This window comes from Carya illinoinensis, chromosome 13 (genome assembly GCF_018687715.1).
Source record: "Carya illinoinensis cultivar Pawnee chromosome 13, C.illinoinensisPawnee_v1, whole genome shotgun sequence".
NCBI classification, from domain to species: Eukaryota; Viridiplantae; Streptophyta; class Magnoliopsida; order Fagales; family Juglandaceae; genus Carya; species Carya illinoinensis.
The window spans coordinates 29,866,511-29,888,765 of NC_056764.1; the positions used below are offsets into that span (position 1 = coordinate 29,866,511).

The 22,255-nt window shown below is 38.9% G+C and overlaps 1 protein-coding gene across 1 annotated transcript; it reads left to right on the top strand.

The window, feature by feature from the left end:
* The first annotated feature begins 2,049 nt into the window (after positions 1 to 2,049).
* On the top strand, positions 2,050 to 22,165 carry LOC122291809 (protein VACUOLELESS1). The gene is made up of 15 exons (XM_043099791.1): positions 2,050 to 3,019; positions 3,097 to 3,387; positions 10,669 to 10,808; positions 12,083 to 12,188; positions 12,283 to 12,375; positions 13,720 to 13,809; positions 13,895 to 14,008; positions 14,204 to 14,311; positions 14,428 to 14,501; positions 19,120 to 19,174; positions 19,679 to 19,860; positions 20,109 to 20,238; positions 20,449 to 20,551; positions 21,589 to 21,686; positions 21,773 to 22,165. The coding sequence occupies exons 1-15, from the start codon at positions 2,219 to 2,221 to the stop codon at positions 21,926 to 21,928; spliced, it is 2,541 nt and encodes an 846-aa protein (XP_042955725.1). The 5' UTR covers positions 2,050 to 2,218; the 3' UTR covers positions 21,929 to 22,165.
* The last annotated feature ends 90 nt before the right edge of the window (positions 22,166 to 22,255 follow it).

Genomic DNA, 22,255 nt, shown 5'->3' on the forward strand with positions numbered 1-22,255 from the left:
CTATGGACAGCAGGCTGCGAAGGTGAAGATGAGTGCTATTTTTTTTTTTTATACAAGGGCTTGTTTTCTTTTTGGTCTGGGATGAAGACTTACAGGAGCAGCTGAAGGAAAGACTTTAGAAAGGACAGCTCGGAGTTGGGTGTTAGACAGGGAAGAGGTTTGCTTCTGGAGGCACAACTGCTGGGTTAACCTTTCGGAAAGGAACTGGTTCCAGTTTGAGGGAGTCTTTCGAGCTTCATTTTCTTTATATTTTTACTTGCCTATAGTTATTTTCTAGTATTAAAATTTGTGTTTTATTTTAGTTATTTAATGGAGAGTATTTATTTAATTTTTATAACAATTGTGATGAATATAGTTGGCTAAATTCTTATACTAAGATTAGAGGTGAAGTCTAATAGGTTAGACATTGTTTTCGGATCAACGTTCAAATTTATTTTGTGAGTTTGATCGATTGAATAGTTTTATTATTGAATATTTTAATTATCTATATATGTATTTTGATTCTTTGTGATTTTCGAATACGGTGAATGCTTAAAGAATTTCTGTGATATTCAAATAGATTTGTAAATGTTTTAATCATCAGTCGTTCATACTTAATCATTAGTGACTATTTTTCTTGATTTTAAATGCTAAATCTTTCAATTAAACGGAATCATTATTTTATTTTAATTGAAATAAATTGATCGGAACGATATTCTAAATTATTAGACGGATCCTCAAAACCTTAATTTTTCTCCATATCAATTCATTTTATCATTTTAGTTTTATTTAGTTATTTCAAAAATCTTTATTTCAGTAATTTTATTTTATATTCGATTGCACATTTCTTTTAGTAATTTCTTTTCATTATTTGATTTTATTTTCTTTATCACATAAGTCAATCCTTGTGGATTCGATCTTGTGAGGTACTACAACACTTGTATACTTGCAGGTAAAATTGTACTAAATTTTTAGTTCATTAGTTTGAGTCAAAGTTTAGGCACAACATATATTAATGATATATTCGTAGAATGTGTATATATTATATAATTATTCAAAAATTAGTAAAATTTATTATTTAAAAAATGAGTCATGCTACTCTGTTGTCGTTATTGGACAAGTAGGGATGTAATCGATCCGGTTCGGTTTAGTCTTGGATAAAATTTATTACTGTATTAGTATTGATTTTACATTTTTTTAAACCGATTATGCACCGGTTACCCTTCTAAACTGATACACCGATTTTACCAGTTTCAAGTCTAGTTTTAATATATTATATTATATAGTATATTATAGTATATAGTACTATAATGATAATATATTGTAATATATTATAATATATATTATAATTGTATTATAAACTATAATGATATATTATAATATATTATGATATATAGTGATATAGTTTTAGTATAACTATTAATATATACTACATAATATTAGTATAACTATTAATACAATAATTATAATGGTATAAGATTTTAAAATTTAATATTATATTAATTAGTAATTTATCATATAATAGAAAACTATTTTATATATAATTATATATTATATATAAAAAATATATAAAAAATTATATACAATAGAAAAGAATTTAAAAATATATATATATATGAACCGGTCTAGTTCGGTTTTAAAAAGAGAAAAACTAGAACCGGACCAATTTTGACCAATTTTTTAAAAAATAAAACAGATATTAAACCAAACCAAAGTCGATACCGGACCAAATCCATTGATTCGATCCACCAATTCGATCCGGTTTACCGGTTTACCCTTTTTTTTCATCCCTACCCACAAGCAAATGGTACTTTTTATTTTTTTTTTATTTTTTTTTCACATTTTTTTAATATATTTAAATATTTTTAAAAAAATAAAAAAATATATTAATATATAAATATTTACTTTTTTTATTAAATAAAAGAAATTAAATACATAAGCCGCTAAAATGAAAGGTCAAGTACGCACTGACATTTTCTTAAAAGAATTAATTAATTAATAATTTTTTTTTTATAATTATTATTATTATTATTATTATTTTTTATCTCATATTTACGCATTTTTTCCATTCCAAATGGGATTAGAACTGGAGCCTGAACTGAATTTCACCTCTGTAACGGCTTAAAACACAAACGAAGGAAGAAGGAAGCGAGAGAACTGAGAAACCCAATCCATGAATCGAAGCTCTCCCATCAAGCCTACACCCTAACATTTTCGATCCCCCTTTCCTTTCCTACAAATGGCGAACGTCTCGGTGGCCGCTGAGTGGCAGCTCCTCGGCGATCGCTATTACCGCAAGCCTGATCTCTACCACCCGTTGCGGTGGAAGCACATCGACCTTAGTCGCAATAAGGTCGCCTGCGCTCCCTTCGGAGGGCCCATCGCCCTCATCCGGGACGACTCCAAGATCGTCCAGCTCTACGCCGAGTCTGCCCTCCGCAAGCTCCGCATCTTCAACTCCGCCGGTGTCCCACTCTCCGAAACCATCTGGAAGAACCCCGGAGGCAGACTGATCGGCCTCTCTTGGACCGACGACCAAACCCTCGTCTGCATCGTCCAAGACGGCACCGTTTACCGCTACACCTCCCACGCCGAGCTCCTCGAGCCCAACTTCTCGATCCTAGGGCAAGAATACCTGGACGAGAACGTGGTCGAGTGCGTTTTCTGGGGAAACGGTGTCGTCTGCGTGACGGACGCTTGCAAGGTCTTTTCCATTGCTGATTTTAAGAGCAAAAACCCGAGGCCATTGAGGCTTGCGGACCCGGCACCGGAGGGGATCGAGGAGCTGCCGCATTGCGTCGCCGTGATCGAGCCCCAGTACACCATGTCCGGGAACGTAGAGGTTCTTTTGGCAATTGGCGATGGGGTGGTGATGGTGGAGGAGGACGAGGTACAGCCGTTGCCATTGCCGCCCGGCGATGGACCGCTTCAGAAGATGGTGGTCTCAGGGGACGGGAGGTTCGTTGCGTCATTTACGCACGATGGCCGAATGGCGGTGTACTCTACGAGGCTCGAGAAGATCTTTGAATACGAATGCGAGGTTCGTGGTGTCATCTTTTTACCAACGATTGTGTAGCTCATTTGAAATCTTTATTTATCTTGTTTTCGTGGGTACAGTCAGCTCTTCCTCCTGAGCAGCTAGCATGGTGTGGTTTAGACAGTGTGCTACTGTATTGGGATGATATGCTTCTGATGGTGGGTCCTTCTGACGAACCGGTGCGCTACCTGTATGATGAACCAATAGTTCTTATCCCCGAGTGTGATGGAGTGAGGATATTGTCTAACTCAAGTATAGAATTTCTGCAACTGGTGCCTAATTCCACTGTATCCATCTTTAAGATTGGGAGCACGTCGCCTGCTGCTTTACTGTATGATGCTTTGGATCATTTTGACAGGCGCAGTGCCAAGGCAGGCTACTCTCTCTCTCTCTCTCTCTCTCTCTCTCTCTCTCTCTCTCCCCCAACGTTTTCAATAGGCAAACATAAATGGCTAACTTCATTTTACATTTATTTTGTGTGATTTCATTTGTGTGTTTACTGTGTTTCTTTATTTATTCGCCTCTTCATTGGAAAACAAAGATTTTTCTTCCTTTTATTTTTTGATAAGTAAAATAAAGTTTTAGTAAGGCTAAAACTAGGCAAAGCCCATGCACACAGGAAGTATACAGAAAAAAAAAAAAACAAAAAAATGAGTACAAGGAAATCATGAAAATTGGCCCCATTGAAAACAATAGCATGGCCCCAAGACGTAAGGAATGGAAAAAGAAACATCTAAGGTCTTCCTTTTATCTTTGAGTTGTAAAAAATAAAAGAAAGCTTGGAATGATTGTTATGGAGTGGTACTTCATGTGCAAGAAAGCTGTGGAATCAGTGGATCATCTACTTCTACATTGTGATGTGACTAAAGTGTTATGGGATTGTGTGTTTAGAAGATCCGGACTGACCTGGGTTATGCCAAAATTGGTGGTAGGTTTACTCGCATGTTGGACTAGACTTCATACTTGCTCTCAAGTGGCAGCTGTGTGGAAGATGATTCCTTTGTGCATTTGGTTGGAAAGGAATGAGAGGTGTTTTAATAATAGGGAATGCGGTGTAGAAGAACTAGGGGAATTTTTTATGTGTTCCTTGTTTAGTTGGTTTTCAGCTATTGTACTTAATGGAGGGGCATGTGTTTTTGTCCTCATTTTTCCAGTATTTGAATGTATTTTTTGTTTCTTTTGTATGCATCCTATGTACATGGGCTTTGGCTATTGCATTTGATGAATAAAATTTTTGCTTATCAAAAAAAAGAAAAAAAAAAAGGAGAGAGAAAAAAGAAGAAGAAGAAAATGAAATAGATCACGTATAATTGGTCAATACCCAAAAGATGGGCTGTTGCACATAATATTGTTGCTATATTTTATAAAAAATTTCAGCATCCATTGTGCTTAATGGAACTAGTGTTCATGACTTTCTGTTTTTACTTTTTTTTTTTTGATGAATAAACAAGTTTTATTGATCAAGAACGGATGGCAAAAGCCAGTATTACAAGAGGCAAGATGCCTACACTAAGTAGGCACAATAGAGACAAGGAACTCTCGAAGAGCCATGCCATTGAAGTCAACGGCAATAGCCCAACTACAAAGAGTTATAAAAAATAAAACTTTAAGCTCCTCTAACGATCTCGCCTGACCTTCGAAGGTCCTTTCGTTGCGCTCCTGCCACAATACCCACATAATGCAAAGAGGGATCATCTTCCAAATAGCTTTAATAGGTTGCCGACCCCTTAGGTTTACCCAACAAGCCAAAGCTGCCTCCACAGTTTTTGGCAGTACCCAAGCCATATCCAGTCTACCGAAGACTTCATTCCAGAGACTCCTAGCTATATCACAATGCAAAAGGAGGTGATCCACCGACTCTCCGGCTCTTTTGCACATACAGCACTAGTCTGCGATAATAATCCTCATTTTCCTTAAATTGTCAGTGGTGAGTATCTTACCTAAGGAGGCCGTCCAGACAAAAATTGACACTTTGGTAGGGGCCTTGTGACTCCATATCTTTCTCCAAGGAAACTGAATATTAGGCTCTTGAGTGAGGGCCTTGTAAAAAGATCGCACAGTAAAAAGACCTTTACCTGCAGGGGTCCACCATAAAGCATCCTCTTGTTGTCTATTTGGTCTAGCGGAGTAGATAAGGCTGTAAAAATCCTCAAAACTGCTCATTTCCCAATCTTGCGCCCTCCTACTAAAATTGACATTCCAAAGAAGTTGACCCTCCGCTACCTCCATGACTTCCTCAACTGAAACATTCTTGGCACTTGCCAACTGGAAGAGCAACGGGAACAGATCTTTCAAAGCCCTATCCCCACACCAGACATCGCTCCAAAATTTTACTCTAGAACCCGTTCCCAAATGGAACTTTGTGAAGCAACTGAACGCCCCCCACCCTCTTCTTATGTGTTTCCATAACCCGACGCCATAGGCCCCTCTTGCTTCTTTGGTACACCAATCTCCCCATAGACCCCCATACTTCTTCTCAACCAATAGTTTCCACAAAGAATCCGGTTCCCTGGAATATCGCCATAGCCACTTACCTAGCAAAGCACGATTGAAGACTCTAAGTTGTCTGACTCCCAAACCTCCCCCCGAGATAGGACGGCAAACCTGCTCCCACTTAACCAGGTGAAACTTGAACTCATCCCCCAAACCCCCCCATAAAAAGTCTCGCTGCAGCTTCTCAATGCGGGCTGCCACACCCGCAGGTAAGGGAAACAGAGATAAAAAATAAGTGGGTAAATTTGAGAGTACTCTTTATCAACGTGATTCTTCCACCTTTCGACAAATACATACGCTTCTACCCCGCCAAGCGCCTCTCGAATTTCTCAATCACTGTATCCCAAACCGAAAGGGCCCTCGAGACACTCCCTAGCGGGAGTCCCAGGTAAGTCAAAGGGAAGGCGGTGATCTTGCAGCCCAGGGTTCTAGCTAACTGACGAATACTGGTAACTGCCCCAATTGGCACCAATTCAGATTTTTCCAGATTAACCTTCAGACCAGATACTGCCTCAAAACAAAAAAGGATGGCCTTCAAAACTCGCATTTGGTCTTGATCAGCTTCACACATAATTAGAGTGTCATATGCAAACATTAAATGGGAGATAATTAAATTATCTCTATCGGGGGTTCCAATCGGGAAACCAGCTAGATAACCATTATCAACCGTAGCCGAGAGCATCCTGCTTAAAGCCTCCATAACAATAACAAACAGCAAAGGTGACAATGGGTCCCCTTGTCTCAGACCACGTGTACTCTGGAAAAAACCCACTGAAGTTCCATTCACTAACACCGAGAACTTTGCTGAAGATATACACCAGCGAATCCACTTCCTCCACCTATCCCCGAAACCACATCTCCTAAGCATATGAAGGAGGAAGTCCCAGTTAACATGATCATAAGTTTTTTCCATGTCAAGTTTACACATGATCCCCCTGTTCCCGACTTTTAATCTACTATCAAGGCATTCATTTGCTATTAACACCGCATCTAGAATCTATCTTCCCTTTACAAATGCATTTTGGGGTTGTGAAACAAGCTTCCCCATCACCTCACTTAATCTGTTCGCTAAGACTTTGGATATAATCTTGTACACCCCATTTACCAAACTAATAGGCCGAAAGTCCTTAATCTCCGTGGCCCCAGTCTTTTTGGGAATCAGAGCAAAGAAAGTGTTGTTGAGGCTTTTTTCAAATTTTCCAACCCTGAAAAATTCCTGAAAAACCTGCATGAGATCCTCCTTTATCACTTCCCAACATTCTTGAAAAAAGCCCATAGAGAATCCGTCTGGACCTGGCGCCTTTTCCTTAGCCATTTTCCTCACTACTGCATGTACCTCTAACTCATCAAACTCCCTTTCCAACCTCTCCACGTCACCCGCTCCGATGGAGTCAAAAGTCATCCCGTTCAGTGGCGGCCTCCAACCCACCTGCTCCGTTAGTAGGTTCTCATAAAACTCAATAGCGTGATTGTGAATTACCTGCTCATCTCTACATTCCACCCCATCAACCTGCAATGCCTCAATGTTATTGTTTCTTCTGTGTGCATTTGCGACTCTATGGAAAAAGCTCGTGCTTCGGTCCCCTTCCCTCAGCCATAAAGCCCTGGACTTTTGACGCCAAGACATTTCTTCTAAGAGTATCAATCTCTCAATCTCCGTCCCCAGCTTAGCTTTCCGGGCCTGTTCCTGCTGGGAGAGTGGTTGTAGCTCTTGCCTCCTCTCGATCTCCTGAAGTTCCGCAATCTTTATTTTTTTACTTTCCCCAACATTACCAAAAGACTCCACATTCCAAACTTTTAAGTCTCGTTTGAGAGCTTTCAATTTACACGTGAAGATGAAACTGGGAGTACCTTGGAACTGATAGGAAAGCCACCAGTGTTTAACCCGGTCCACGAACCCATCCGCTTTCAACCACATATTCTCAAATTTAAAAGGCCGCTGCCCTTTCCGCATACCTCCACAGTCAAGCAAAATAGGCCAATGATCAGAGCCAATACGGGGCATACGTTTCTGCCATACATCCGGAAAATGACTTTCCCATTCTGGTGAAATTAGAAAGCGATCCAACCGAGACCATGATTGGTTGTTGGACCAAGTCGCAGGACCCCTTGCTAGTGGCAAATCCACCAAGTTCAAATCAAAAACCCACTCCGAGAACTCTTCCATAGCCAACCGCAACCTTCTACAACCAGAGACTTCACTTGGGAATCTAACCACATTGAAATCTCCTCCTACGCACAGCGGGACTGCCCACCAACTATGTATCCCAGCCAGTTCTTCCCACAGCAACCTTCTATCTGTGTCTAGATTAGGACCATAAACACCTGCATAAGCCCACAAAAAGTTATCGGAAACGCACTTAAAGGAGCATGTGACCGTATAGCGCCCCACAAAATCCTCCATCCTTTCCACCACCCGCCTATCCCACATCACTATAATCCCACCGGACGCTCCATTTGAAGCCAAGAAAGCCCAATCAATATGTACTCCACTCCATAAACTCCGCACCAACCTTCTATCAATCATTTTTAATTTTGTTTCTTGTAGGCACACAATATCAGCCTTCCATACCCTCAACATGTTTTTGATCCGGAGCCTTTTATTAATGTCGTTTAGCCCACGGACATTCCATGATATAATCTTCGGCTTCATTAAGAAACAGCCAGCCCCTTCCCCTTCTTCTTACCTCTGCTGGCACTACCCTCCATATTCAACGACCATGTCAATCTTTTGAGTTCCCGATTTTTCTTCGCATCACCTTTACTTTTTTGTTTATGACCCGCTTCAATCGCTGTAAGGAGTGCAAGGAATTGCTCCTCATAACCCTCGCAGTCAATACCCACGAAATTTTAGATCTCTTTTACCTTATGGAAGACCCAATCAGATACATTTGGTTGAGTCGGAAGGCATAAACTCAGCGGGACAGGCTCCTCATAACTACATAACTGATTACATTGATTTTCGCTTTCCAATACGATGTCTTCCAACCCCAACTGCCCACACACATCAGGAAAAACAAGTTCGTCATCCTTCGAAAAGATTGAAACTTCTAAACCATTCTCCTTAGCATTCTTCACCTCAGATCCAACTTCTGATAGTGCAATAGGATCTGGACAGCTTCCCAGCAAAGGACCTGCCCCTTCTGCACACAACTTAGAGTCGGAATCCTGCACTGGGTCATTTCCAGCGGATCCGAGACATACGTCGGAGTACTCGTCGGCGTTCTCTGCCACTATCGCCGTCGGAATACTCGCCGGGAAGTTTCCCATCAAAGGACCGATCCCTTCTGCACGCAGCGTCGAATCGAAAAACTGCATCGGGTCATTTCCAGCGGATCCGAGACATACGTCGGAGTACTCGCTGGCATTCTCTGCCACTATCGCCGTCGGAATACTCGCCAGGAAGCTCGCCGGAACCCTCTCCATCGGTATCGGGAAGAGAGATGTTTCCGGGACGAAAACTTCCTGCGTCTCGCGATCCGAAATACAATCAGGTCTCTCTGGACCCGGATCGGCAGCCTTCAGGCCGGGTTGCATACCGGGCTGGGGCTTGGGCCGAGACTGGACGGTTGGCCCAGGCCCCAGGTTGTGTAATAAACTCGGTCCTCCCTCCCTAATAAGCACTCCTTTCGGGCCCTCACAGGTCAGTTGCATACCGAGCTGTTTAATGGGCTGGGTTTGACCCCTTGACAGCCCACAGCCATGCCCATCCTTCTGGGCTACGGGATCCCCATCAGCAGATTGAACTGTTGTTGCATGGGCTGACATTAACCCACCTAAACCCGGCCCTCCCACATTGCTGGATGAAGCCCCATCAGTTTTGCCTTTAATTACCTCCCACCTTGCCGTTTCCTTTCTCAGCCCCACATATCTTCGCAATTCTTCCATATCCTTCTGAAGTGTCCTCACTTGGCCCTGCAATTCCAGCATACGTCTACTACTCTCCCACGCCAACTGACCACCTTGAGACCTGCCATCTTCTACACCCCGTACGATAGGTTGTGTCCGACGCACCCCCCCAACGTCCCCTGCATGTCCTCTCGGTGCGTGACCTGCCGTCGACTTCAGGACCTCCGAAAAGGTTCGGTTAAGAGTTCTCGGCCCCCTCCCCTCGTTACTCCTCCCAGCCCCTCTGACAGCTTCTACGTTTGCACTCCTGGGCTGAGCCATCTCCACTGCATTCGACTTCAGACTTTTCCAACCCCAACCATTTTTGCCTTCAGGGAAACAGAGCAGATTTCTTCTACCCACCTGATCATATTCAGCTATCGACAAATACCTCCCACGACTATTCTCACATTGTTGTCCAACAAAACTTCAATAGCCTTCCCTTACCACTGAATAAACATCCTGCTTCCCCCCTCTCAGGCAATCCTCCAGCACTTTCGCAAGCCATAACAGAGTGTTTCGGCCCACCACCACCTTGTGATTCACCTTCCACCCCTGCTTTGAGATGCGAAAGTTATCTCCCTCCTTTGCAAGCACTAAAAGTTTTGACTCGATAACTAACTCTCTATACCAAGCCATAAATGAAGAAAAAGGAAATAAAAGGAAAAGAGAAGAGATTTAAGGTAAAGAAAAACAAAGAAAAATCAACTCCGGCGAGAAGCGCCGGAGAGAGAGTTGGGTGCATGCATGCAGTACAAATCCCAATTGGAGGATAACATTGATTGTTCAAAGCAAATTTTTTTTTCTTCTGTTTTTACTTATCAAAAAAAAAAAAAAAATTTATGGTTCCTAGAATGTATCTAGGTGTTCTTTTGTATACTTCCTGTATACATGTGCTTCGCTTACTTCATTCGTATCAATAAAATCTTCATTTTACTTATCAAAAACAAAATATGAGATTTTTAAATATGCCAAGTTAGATCAATTTTTCTTATTTGCTTGCTGTGGAACACTGTTATGAATGGTTTACCCGTTGGTGCCTCTTTCAAACCTACTACATATGTAATTTCCAAAAGCAACGTGTCAATTGATTGAGTATTTAACATTCATGCACCAATGTTTTACTCATTCTTTCTTCCTTTTTATTTTTATTGGTCTTGTAAAACAGTGTAGAAAAAGAACCAGACAAGCACTTTTTTTATAAGTAGAACCACATAAGCACTTAGGGGTTTATTATATTTTGGTGTGTCTAACGAAGTATTTTTTGCCAGGCAGATGAAAATTTGAGATTGATAAGATCCTCCTTGTCAGAAGCTGTTGAAGCATGTGTTGATGCAGCTGGTCATGAATTTGATGTTTCACGACAAAGGACACTGCTAAGAGCTGCCAGCTATGGCCAAGCCTTTTGCAGGTGTGTTTGGTTTGCTGATGCAGTGGCATTCTGAATGAGAACAGTTTTAGATGTTATTAGCACTTGACATCATTAGTTGACTACCTTGCTCATACTATTGTATCTTGTTACAGAATACATACGTTTCGGCTTTAGTTATAGGGGTATCCATGGTCAGACATGGCTGGATGGGGATATATATATATATATATATATATATATATTTGTGGCATCAGATCAGGTCCTCAGGATATAGCTAAACTAAAACCACGTTTGGGGCAGGTTCAGCTGTGTGATTTCTAACCATGCGACAGTTTGGTTGGAAATGCCTATCTCAGACCTCCATTGTCATCCTTAAGTACATGCTTTTAGATCAACATTAATTGCTTCACTGTATTTTTTTTGGCCTCGCTGTCGTTGGGTCATATGGAAATGTGAAGTTATTTTCTTGCACTCTTTCTCCCATTTTGCATCTCAGTCAACATTGAAACAAACAGTTTCAGTGATCCAAATTTACTGCACAATTGGGGTGAGAAAATATTGGGGGGAAGAGGAAGTCAAGAAGTGAGTATCTGAAGGCTGGGACATATAAGACTATGTTTTGTACAGACTTCTGTCTAAACTGGTTTACATGGATTTTTTTTATATATTTGAACAGATGTGAGTGCTGTGTTTCAACTGGTTTATGGAGTAGCTGAAGGCTGGTAGATACAAACCAAGTTTCAAACAGAATTCTGTCTCAACTGGTTTACATGGATTCTGTTACATTTCTTTTCTTGGGGGGTTGGGGGTGGATGTGTGTGCACAAATATATATATATATATGCATATATATATATAATATCCATAGGAGATGAAATAGAGAGATTTTGTCATATTTTCCCTACTTGTTCCTCCAAGTAGTTGGGATTTATGGCTTTGTTGAGTTTGTGGTTCTTAACGTGGAGGTGACCTAGGTAGCATGCGACTACACATGGTCTTTTGAATGGCTTCTCACACATTTAATGTTGTTGCCTGAGTTTACTCTCTGTGAAGTCCGTATTTTTATTTTATAAGTAAGAAGTAATTTTATTAGAACCGGATATGTGAAGTCCGTATTTGGTGATATTTTACTAGTTTTGAGCATATCATGGTCTCGGTTGCCTGTATTTTATGCAATTATGATGAAATAATTCTTTTTTTCCTGGTAAAAAGTAATTCTTACTCTGTTAATGGCATGTTTTTAAAGTCTTAAAAGAGCAAACATATTTCCTGATTTTGTTGCTCTCGGTAATGATATCCAGTTGGCTTTGGCAGCAATTTTCACCGTGACCGTATTCAAGAAATGTGTAAAACTTTGCGAGTCTTAAATGCTGTGCGCAGCCCTGAGATTGGCATTCCTCTCAGTATCCAGCAATATAAGGTTTTCAAAACTTACAGATTTTTGTTTACAATTTCAGCATTGAACTTTTATGCCATTTTGTTGATTTTAACACTGAATAAATTTGCTGCCCCAGCTACTTACGCCATCTGTTCTGATTGGCCGTTTGATTAATGCACACCAACACCTTCTTGCCCTGCGGATATCAGATTACCTTGGAATGAATCAAGTAAGCTAATATATTCAAATATACTTTCTAAATATGATAGATTTGCACTGTTGCTTTTATATATTAAGAATCGAAGATCTGTATGATATGATGTAGTACACTGGAAACTTGTGAAATTGTGGTAATGTCAAATTGAAGCATGAAATTATTAGCAATTCTATAAGATCCATCTGAAAAAGTAGTGCATCAAAGATCTTAACTTATTCTTTTACTAATCATGGTGAAGAGCAAATTTTAATTTTTTAATTTTTGTTGGGGAGGGGCGTGGGCAGTAGTGCTTGCTAGCAGGTGAAGATGCTCTTTGAGAGATGAAGAGTGACATGGGCACAGATGTAAGATGAAGTTAGATGTAAGAGAGATGGGCTGATTGTGAATATGTATAAAGAACTTTGACAGTTAATTAACCATTGATTTCTCTGCTGAAATTGATGTCCATCTACCGTGATCATAAAAGTAGTGGTGACCTAAATAAATATCAAAGTAAATTGTTTGTAAATTTGCACAGGATTTTTGGTTTGGACAGTTATTGATAAGCTTCTATTGTTAACAATACACTTCTTTTCAGAGTTTTGTAAAAAAATGTTTTATTCTGAAGTTGTACTCTACTTGAATGAAGTTTTACTTTGAGATCAGTAAAGTAGCTGAGACAAATTTTTGGGGGAAAAGAAGGTACTTGAGGTAGTGATATTGAAGATGTTCTAAGGAAAAAAACTTCTGAGATGAACCTCTTTCTTTTATTCCCTGGAACATTCAGCTGGCTGTGACAAGAACTGTATTATATCCATATGAAACTGCTGAATTAACAGCATGAGCTTAAAATGTCTGTTCCATCTCTTTAAACTCGTCTCTGGCACCTTTAACTACAAAAGCCCTTTCTGAAGACCAAGAAAAAAAAAAAAATCTGACAAAATGTTCATGAGATGAAATATTGAGGTTACCGATTGGATGTTCATGTCCTGATTCATATGCCTGAAAATGATAATCTTTTCTATGCAGTGCCAATGTATATACTTTTTTTCTTTTATACATAAGAAGTATGCCAATGTACATGGGCATAGCCCATGTACACAGGAATTATACAAAAGAACACCTAAATACATTCTTAATTAAGCCAATGTATATACTCAGATAGCATTTGAATATATTTGTATATGTCCATGTTCTTGATGCTTCGTTGGATCTGTTCCTGACTATTGACTGTCATATTCGCTGGTGTCCCATTATTATTTTGTCAGCTATTGATTTTTTAACCTCGATATGGTTGCTGCCTTATATCTGAGAATTGAAAAGGCATAAGTCCATGTATATGTTAAATCCTTTTTTTCCTAATTTGGTTTGTTGTAGGAGGTGGTGATAATGCACTGGGCATGTTCAAAGATAACTGCTTCATTAGCAATCCCTGATGCCACTCTCCTTGAAATCTTGCTGGATAAGGTTGTCAATTACTCTAAAACTTTACGTGATTTATGTTCATTTCATTCCATGTAAACATCTTGTATCATGTCTTTTTGAGTTGCAGTTGAAATTATGCAAAGGAATATCCTATGCTGCAGTTGCTGCTCATGCTGATAAGAATGGCCGCCGCAAATTAGCTGCGATGCTTGTTGAACATGAACCACGTTCCTCAAAACAGGTTTTTTTTTTTCTCTTTCCTTTTCTTTTATTTGACTGAAGTGCACTTATGGGGAAAGATCTTCCTCTCTCATTGACTAAAAAATCTGCTATGTTTTGAATACCCCCTTCCCCCAACAAAGAAAAAAAAAAAAAGAAAGGAAAAAATGCTGCGGCATTTTATGGAAGTTTCTTATTATGATTTTTTTCACTTCAGGTCCCTCTTCTTTTAAGCATAGGAGAAGAAGATACAGCTTTGATTAAGGCAACTGAAAGTGGTGATACTGACCTTGTTTATCTTGTTCTGTTTCATATCTTGCAAAAGGTAACACTTCAACAGGAAAAAAAAAAAAAGTTCTATTTTTACTTACATATATAAAAAAAAGTTCTATTTGTAGTCATATATTAGATGCTATTGATAGGCTCTTCTATTTGATGCAGAGGCAACCGTTGGAGTTTTTTGGAATGATACAGGCCAGAACCCTGGCACGGGATTTATTTATAAATTATGCACGGTATGTATAAACTATTTTCGGATTTAGTGTATATTTTGATTTTTTTTTATCAAAAGTTATATATATTGATTTCTTCCTTGTACGTTGTCTTTTCTAGGTACTTTAGTTTGCAAATGTGAGTGAAAAGATTATGGTTATTAGAGTATTGACACATTAGGCATTAAAGGTTGCCTAGAGCCTGCGTGCAGGGTGAACTTTCTGAACACATCCTGGAAAAGTAATGCACATGATCTAGTGGCACAAATACTTGGAAATGCACACGAAGAATGGTCATCGTGGGGGGTCTAAAACACTTTTCAGAACAAATATATTCTTAAAATATATTTGTGGAAAAATGAAGATATAACATGCAATGAGTTTTTACGTGGCTTTTAGATTTAAGAGAATGTTTATACCTGCTTTTAGATTTAGATTCTCAAGTCTCAACAGTAGGAAACAGTTGAGCTGCATATGGTAACAGGATTTTTAACAAAGCCCACTATAGAGAGAAGACACCCCTCAGCACTGGGGTTGGGTGGCAGGGTAATTTAAGGAATTGCAGAACTTTATATTTGATCTTTATGAGCTTATTTGCCTTTGAACTCAAACGTTAAAATAGAAAATTATTTTAGTCTGTCTTAGTCAAGGATATTATCATTAACCACTTTCAAGAAATTGGACGTTTTAGTTCAGCAGAAAAGATTTGGGACAGGTTTTTAAGCTGACGGAAAAAAAGAAAATATTTTTACTAATAGGGGGGAGGAGGGGGCAATAAGGACATTAATATTGACTAGAACGGGAGGGGGAGAAGATGACAATGAATATGATAAAAAATACCATAATTAAAAAAAGGTGAAACAAAATGAAAATATTTTTTTTGATAGGTAATAAGAAAGCTTTATTAAAATAAAGATGGGCATAGCCCAGGTATACTGGAGGTATACATGAGTATACACCTATTTAAGAACTAGAAACAGAAACAAGAAAATCATGGAAGCTTAGGCCATTAAAATCTAATGCAATGGCCCACAGAAATAAAGTCTTCCAGACGAAACTCCGAAACTCTTCCGGGGATCGTTCATGATCCTCGAAAAGTCTCTTGTTTCTTTCTCTCCAGAGACACCAACAAATACAAATTGGAGCCATCCTCCACAAAGCTGCAATTTGCGGAGTCCCGGTGATTCCTCTCCAGCTTGCTATAAGCTCCACCACCCAGCCTGGCATTACCCATGCTAATCCCATTCTGTTGAAGAAGTAGTTCCATATCTCGCTTGTGAACTTACAATGTAGGAGTATGTGGTCCACTGTCTCACCATTGTTTCTACACAAACAGCACTAGTCCACAAATGTGAGGCCACGTCTTCTAAGATTGTCATTGGTCAAAATCTTCCCTAGTGCTTCTGTCCATACAAAGAATGCAGCCTTGGTGGGTGCTTTACTTCTCCAGATATTCTTCCACGGAAACTTGGGCTTTTGTTGCATGGTAATGGCTTCGTAGAAGGAACGTACTGAGAATTTCCCCTTTCTATTAGGGCACCATACCATCACATCTTCATTTCTGGCAGCAATGGGCATACCATACAGTGGATTCATAAACTCCATCAAGTCATTTACTTCCCAATCATTTGCATCCTTGATAAGGCTAATGTTCCACTCTTGTGTGTCTTGATTGATCACCCTCAAATCAGCCACCCTAGCTACTTTTTCCCATGCAATAGCAAAGATTGTGGGATAGGCATCTTTTAGAACCATATCTCCCACCCACCTATACATCCAAAATCTGATCCTACCACCATCCCCCAAACACAGCCGGGTATTACATTGGAAGGAACCCCACCCCTTCCTTACATACTTCCATAGCCCCACTCCATAAGAACCCCTTCCCTCTTTTGAACACCAACCTCCACATTCGCTGCCATACTTTATGTCAATCACTCCTTTCCAAAATGCTTCCCTCTCAAAATTATACCGCCACAACCATTTGCCCAATAGTGCCATATTAAAAGCCTTATATCCTGAACCCCCAACCCACCATCTCTCAGTGGAGTACATATCTTATCCCATCCCACCAAATGAAACTTAAACTCGTCTCCTACCCCCCCAATAAGAAATCTTGCTGAAGTTTCTCCAGTCTCTGTGCAATGCTAACAGGAAGTGGAAATAAAGATAGGTAGTATGTAGGAAGGTTAGATAGAGTAATTTTAATCAAAGTAATCCGCCCCCCTTTTGAAAGGTATACCTTTTTCCACCCAGCCAGCCTACGTTCGAATTTTTCCAGCACCCCCTCCCAAATAGATTTTGCTTTGAACGAAGCCCCTAGCGGAAGGCCTAGATATTTCAAAGGCAATGATGATACCACACACCCCAAGATGTTAGCTAACCCACTGATGTTATTTACTCCCCCCACTGCAACCATGTCCGTTTTAGCAAGATTGATCTTCAACTCGGACACAGCTTCAACGCAAAGCAAAATAGCCTTCAGAGATTCGATATGACCTCATCTGCCTCACAAAACAATAAAGTATCATCTGCAAACAAAAGGTGAGAGATAATGATAGAATCATGATTGCCCCCCACGGTAAAGCCTGAGAAAAATCCACCCGCTATTGCCGCCGACACCATTCTGCTTAATGCCTCCATTATCAAAATAAATAAGAGAGGGGATAAAGGATCTTGCCGCAACCCCCGCTAGCTATCAAAGAATCCCACTGGGTCCCCGACCTGGGATTTTCAATTTGATTATGCTATCCAGACATTCATTTGCTATAAGAACCGAGTCTAAAATTTGCCTCCCCTTCACAAAGGCGTTTTGAGATTTCGAAATGATCTTTTCCATGACCGTACTCATCCTATTGGCAAGAACCTTTGAGAGCATCTTATACACACTGCCCACAAGACTAATTGGTCTGAAGTCAGGGACCTCCGTCCTCCATTGCCCCAGCCTTTTTAGGAACTAGAGCAATAAAAGTTGCGTTTAAGCTTTTTTCAAATTTGCCATGCGTAAAAAATCCATGGAAAACCAGCATTACTTCTTCTCTCACCACCTCCCAACAAGATTGAAAAAAAGCCATAGTGAAACCATCTGGACCGGGAGCTTTATCTTTATTCATTTTCTTAATTACTTGGTGTACCTCTTCCTCTTCAAACGGTCTCTCCAACCAAGCTCTACTAGTTTGATCTATGGCCTCAAAAGCTAAGCCATCTAAAGTCGGCCTCCATTCATGCGGTTCCAATAGCAAGTGTTGAAAATGACCAGCCACATGTTCCTTTATCACCTCTTGGTCTGAAATATTGGCACCATTAATGTTCATGGACTCCACGGCATTGAATCTCCTATGCGCATTAGCCACTCGGTGAAAAATTGTGTACACTTATCCCCCTCCCTTAGCCACAAAGCCCTTGACTTTTGCCTCCACGATATTTCCTCCATTAAAGTCAGTGTTTCTAATTCAGCAATTACTTGAACTTTATGGTTATTCCCCTCCCCTACGCCCTCCAAGGTTTGTCACTCTTGAAACAAGTTCTTTTTCTGAGAGATTACATCACCAAATACCTTTTTTTTTTTCTTTTTTTCTTTTTTCTAATAAGTTACATCACAAAATACCTGTTCATTCCATATCTTTAAATCCTTCTTCAAAGCTTTCAGCTTTTCCGCCAATATCTTGCTCGGATTGCCATCAAATGAATATGAACTCCACCATTGCCTAATCAAATCCACAAACCCCTCTACTTTTAGCCACATATTCTCAAACTTCAAAGGCCTTCTACCCCCTTATATGCCACCACCATCTAGCATTATGGGAAAATGATCCGAACATAATCTTGGGAATCTTTTCTGACTTAAGTCGGGGATATTGTGATTCCTACGAAGGAGAAAGTATAAATCTGTCCAACCTTGACCACGCATGGTTATTGGACCAAGTAAATTCCCCTCCCATTAGCAGTATATCCATAAGACCCATCTCGGAAATGAAAATATTGGAATTATGCTTTGTTCGTCTTTTGTTCAATCAGAGAATACAAACATGTGTGTTCTGTAAACCTTACAGCATGAGTTAGTTAATTGTTGATTTTGCAGAATATGCATGTGGTGGAAGAATAAGGCTTAAGTGTGCGCTTACTGTTGTGCCCTGAAAATTACTAAAAGAATGTGCAGATGTGTTGTTTAGGCTAGTTGAGTGCATGGCCTCTCCTGATGTGGAGTGAGGCATGTGGGCTGCAACTTAGTATGGATTTTCTAATAGTGCACTTTTACCGTAGTCAAATAAATTGTTTGCTTTCAAGGATCTTGTTGCATGTTGTCTGTTGTGTGCACATGTTTCTGATGCAGGATAAGAATTTCTTAATTTTTGGGTTTTCCTCGTGACCTTAGTTTCATGTTTTCAGTTTTTCTATTAACTCAGGATTTTGGTCTTTTACCATAAGATTGAGATAAATGGTATATAGTGAAAATTTCATCATTGAATCACTAAATAATTGAGATGGTTTTAGTAAAAGGAGTTTTTTGCTGTGCTCTTTTTCATTGCGTGTTCAAGGATTTAAAAGAGACATGTTCTTCTCTTTTCTTTTGCTTGTGTTACATCATTGAATGTGGTGTTTTGTGCTTGTGCATGAATGCTCACCATGTTCATTGTTTCAGGTGTTATAAGCATGAATTCCTGAAGGACTTCTTCCTATCGACTGGACAACTCCAAGTATGTTTAAATTCTTTGAGATTGGTGATTGATATTTGATCTACACAGACACAAATGTATTAAATCCTGTAGAGTATATATCTGTATTTGAAAGGTCATGTAGAGAGTACGAATCCCTAGGTTGGTTATTGTATCCTCTTTTAGTGATTACCATGAAAACGGAGTTTGGTGTCAGAAATAGCTTGAGTATTGGATTTAGGTCATCCCGTTACAAAATTCTAAAATATATTAATAGGTATGACTGGATGAGTGTGCCATCAGAAAAAAAAAAAAAAAAAAAAAAAAAATAGAAAAAGAAAAAAAGAAAAAAAAAAGGGATGAGGAATGCTCTAGGTAGCCGTGTCATACACCTGGTTTTACTTGAGATCACTTTATTTTTGCTTCCTTTCATCCATTTGATTTCTTAGTTTTATTTAGTATTTGACTAAACATATTAAATTTTCTGATGGTAATCTCTGTTTGTTGGAACATTAATTTTGATAATAATGTTTTCTGGTTTCAAAGGAGGTTGCTTTTCTTTTATGGAAAGAATCATGGGAACTAGGAAAGAATCCCATGGCAAGCAAAGGATCTCCACTCCATGGTCCACGCATAAAACTTACCGAGAAGGCCCAAAGTCTTTTTGCAGAAACAAAGGAACATACCTTTGAGTCAAAGGCTGCTGAAGAGCATGCAAAATTGTTAAGGTGAGAAAAGAGTAACATTTTTTATTTGCACCGCTAGATGCATAAAATAATTATTACTGTAAACCACAAAGGTATTATGCTTTAAGACAAAGCATGCTATAGTTCTTTATGAAGTCATACTACAATAAATGTATGCAAATAATCAGTTAGGGTTTAGACTTGGTTATTTACACCACTACTTGATGTATGAAAAAACTATTATGCAAAGTGAAATTATTCTTAGTTCTGATTACTTTCTATTTTTCTAGAATACAACATGAGTTGGAGGTGACTACAAAGCAGGCCATTTTTGTTGATTCAAGCATTAGCGACACAATTCGCACGTGTATTGTTTTGGGAAATCATCGAGCTGCAATGAAAGTGAAAACAGAATTCAAGGTCTGTAAAGTTCCTCTGATGCTTTCTAGAGTAGAGGTGAAAAAGTGTTTCTCTTATGCCTAATTCCATGTTTTTTTAAAGCAATGAAGCTGAGATATTGGGTGCAACAAGATCAAGCAATTGTCAACATTTTTATATGTTTACATGCCATCTATGTGTGTGGTCTACTAGATGCAATTTGAATGTTACCGATGTTGTTACTTGTCTCAGGTTTCTGAGAAGAGATGGTATTGGCTTAAGATCTTTGCTTTGGCCACGATCAGAGATTGGGAAGCACTGGAAAAGTTCTCAAAGGAGAAGAGACCACCAATTGGTAAGGTTTCCAACCCCTAAATAGTTTTAGAAAGCAAGGTAAACGATGCTGTTATAAAATTAAAAAAAAAAAAAAAAAGAGGAAAGCGAGGTAAAGAAGAAAACACATTTCGTTTACTTATAAAAGAAGAAGAAGAAGAAGAAAACACATTTAAAGTATTGCTGCCTTTATTATGATTACGTTGTAGATTTATATTGTCGTTTACATTCAAAGAATATTTTGGTAGATGTCAACAATTATTAAGTTTTGCTTCCAATTATGTGTTATTCTGATTCGGGAGTATCTGAATGTTTGTATCTGATAGCTCAACTCAAAAAATCAACAAAACATCTGACAACTTTGAATATTTACTATTTAAAATCAGATTGAGTCTTATTAAATATCTGCTACTGTAACAAATAAAGAAAAATGCTAGTTTGCTCTCCGGATTTGACCGCTGGTGCATTTTTTTTTTAATTTTTTTAAATGTTTAAAAAAGTTACTATCATGAATTTGTATATATATTTTTTTTAATTTTTAAAGAATGTTTTTTAAAAAAAGGTTGGATGCCTAGCGGTCACACTCAGCACTAAGTGCTGGGCAGCACAGTAGCATGGTCCAACAATAAATGATCTACCATCCAAGGTCACGTGTAAATTTTTTTTTTTTTTTTTTTTTTTGATTTATGTCACATGTAAATTTTAGTGGGAGAGAACCCCACTGTATCCCAATGTTTTCATATTATGAAATCTAATGGATTCAGATTGTTATCACATCATATGCATGTTACTAATTCAACTTCTTATAGAAAACATATCCTTTCAGAATTATTAAATCCTTTCAAACAAAAGCATGGATGTTTTCTTGGTCTTGAGCTTTTGTTTTTTTGGTGGAAAAGGGGCATTGAAAATGTTCTGTAGCCACAATTTGCCAAAAACAGAATTCAAAGGCATATTTATTTTCCATTTAAAAGATGAAAAGTAGGTGTAGATCTTTTGTCTGTTCTTTTATGACATACTTCATGAATCGATTACCTAATTGTTCTTCACTTCAAATAGGCTACCGTCCATTTGTGGAGGCCTGCATTGAGGCAGACGAAAAGGGGGAATCTCTAAAATATATCCCCAAACTCACAGATCCTCGAGAAAGAGCTGAGGTAAATAGAGCTGAGCTGATGTACCTCTGGCCAAACCAATTTACATACAACACCCTTACCTTAAGCTCTTGTTTAATTTCAAACAGTCTTATGCTCGGATTGGCATGGCCAAGGAAGCTGCTGATGCTGCATCGCAGGCGAAAGATGGTGAATTGCTTGGTAGATTGAAATTGACCTTTGCACAGAATGCAGCTGCTTCATCAATTTTCGATACGCTTCGTGACAGACTAGGAGTTTCATGAACTAAACTTCCAACTTAAATTTTTATTTTTTATTTTTTATCTTCGCAATCTTTTCTTTGAAGGTTTTTTATTTTTTTGATGTATTGTGCAATTTCTCCGTTAAGTTGTGTATATTGGCGAATGAATGTAGATCGAGACACCGTAGTTTCTTGAGATGTTAAATGCCACTGAAAGTTCAGTCCACCATACCTGTTATTACACATTTGTTGGAAAAAGTGATTATTGGTTAAAGTTCAATTATCGAGAATTGCTACAGCAATAAAAGAAGTAAATTCATAAATTCGTAGTTTCATATAATACGTGGATTTATTTTATTTATTTACGACG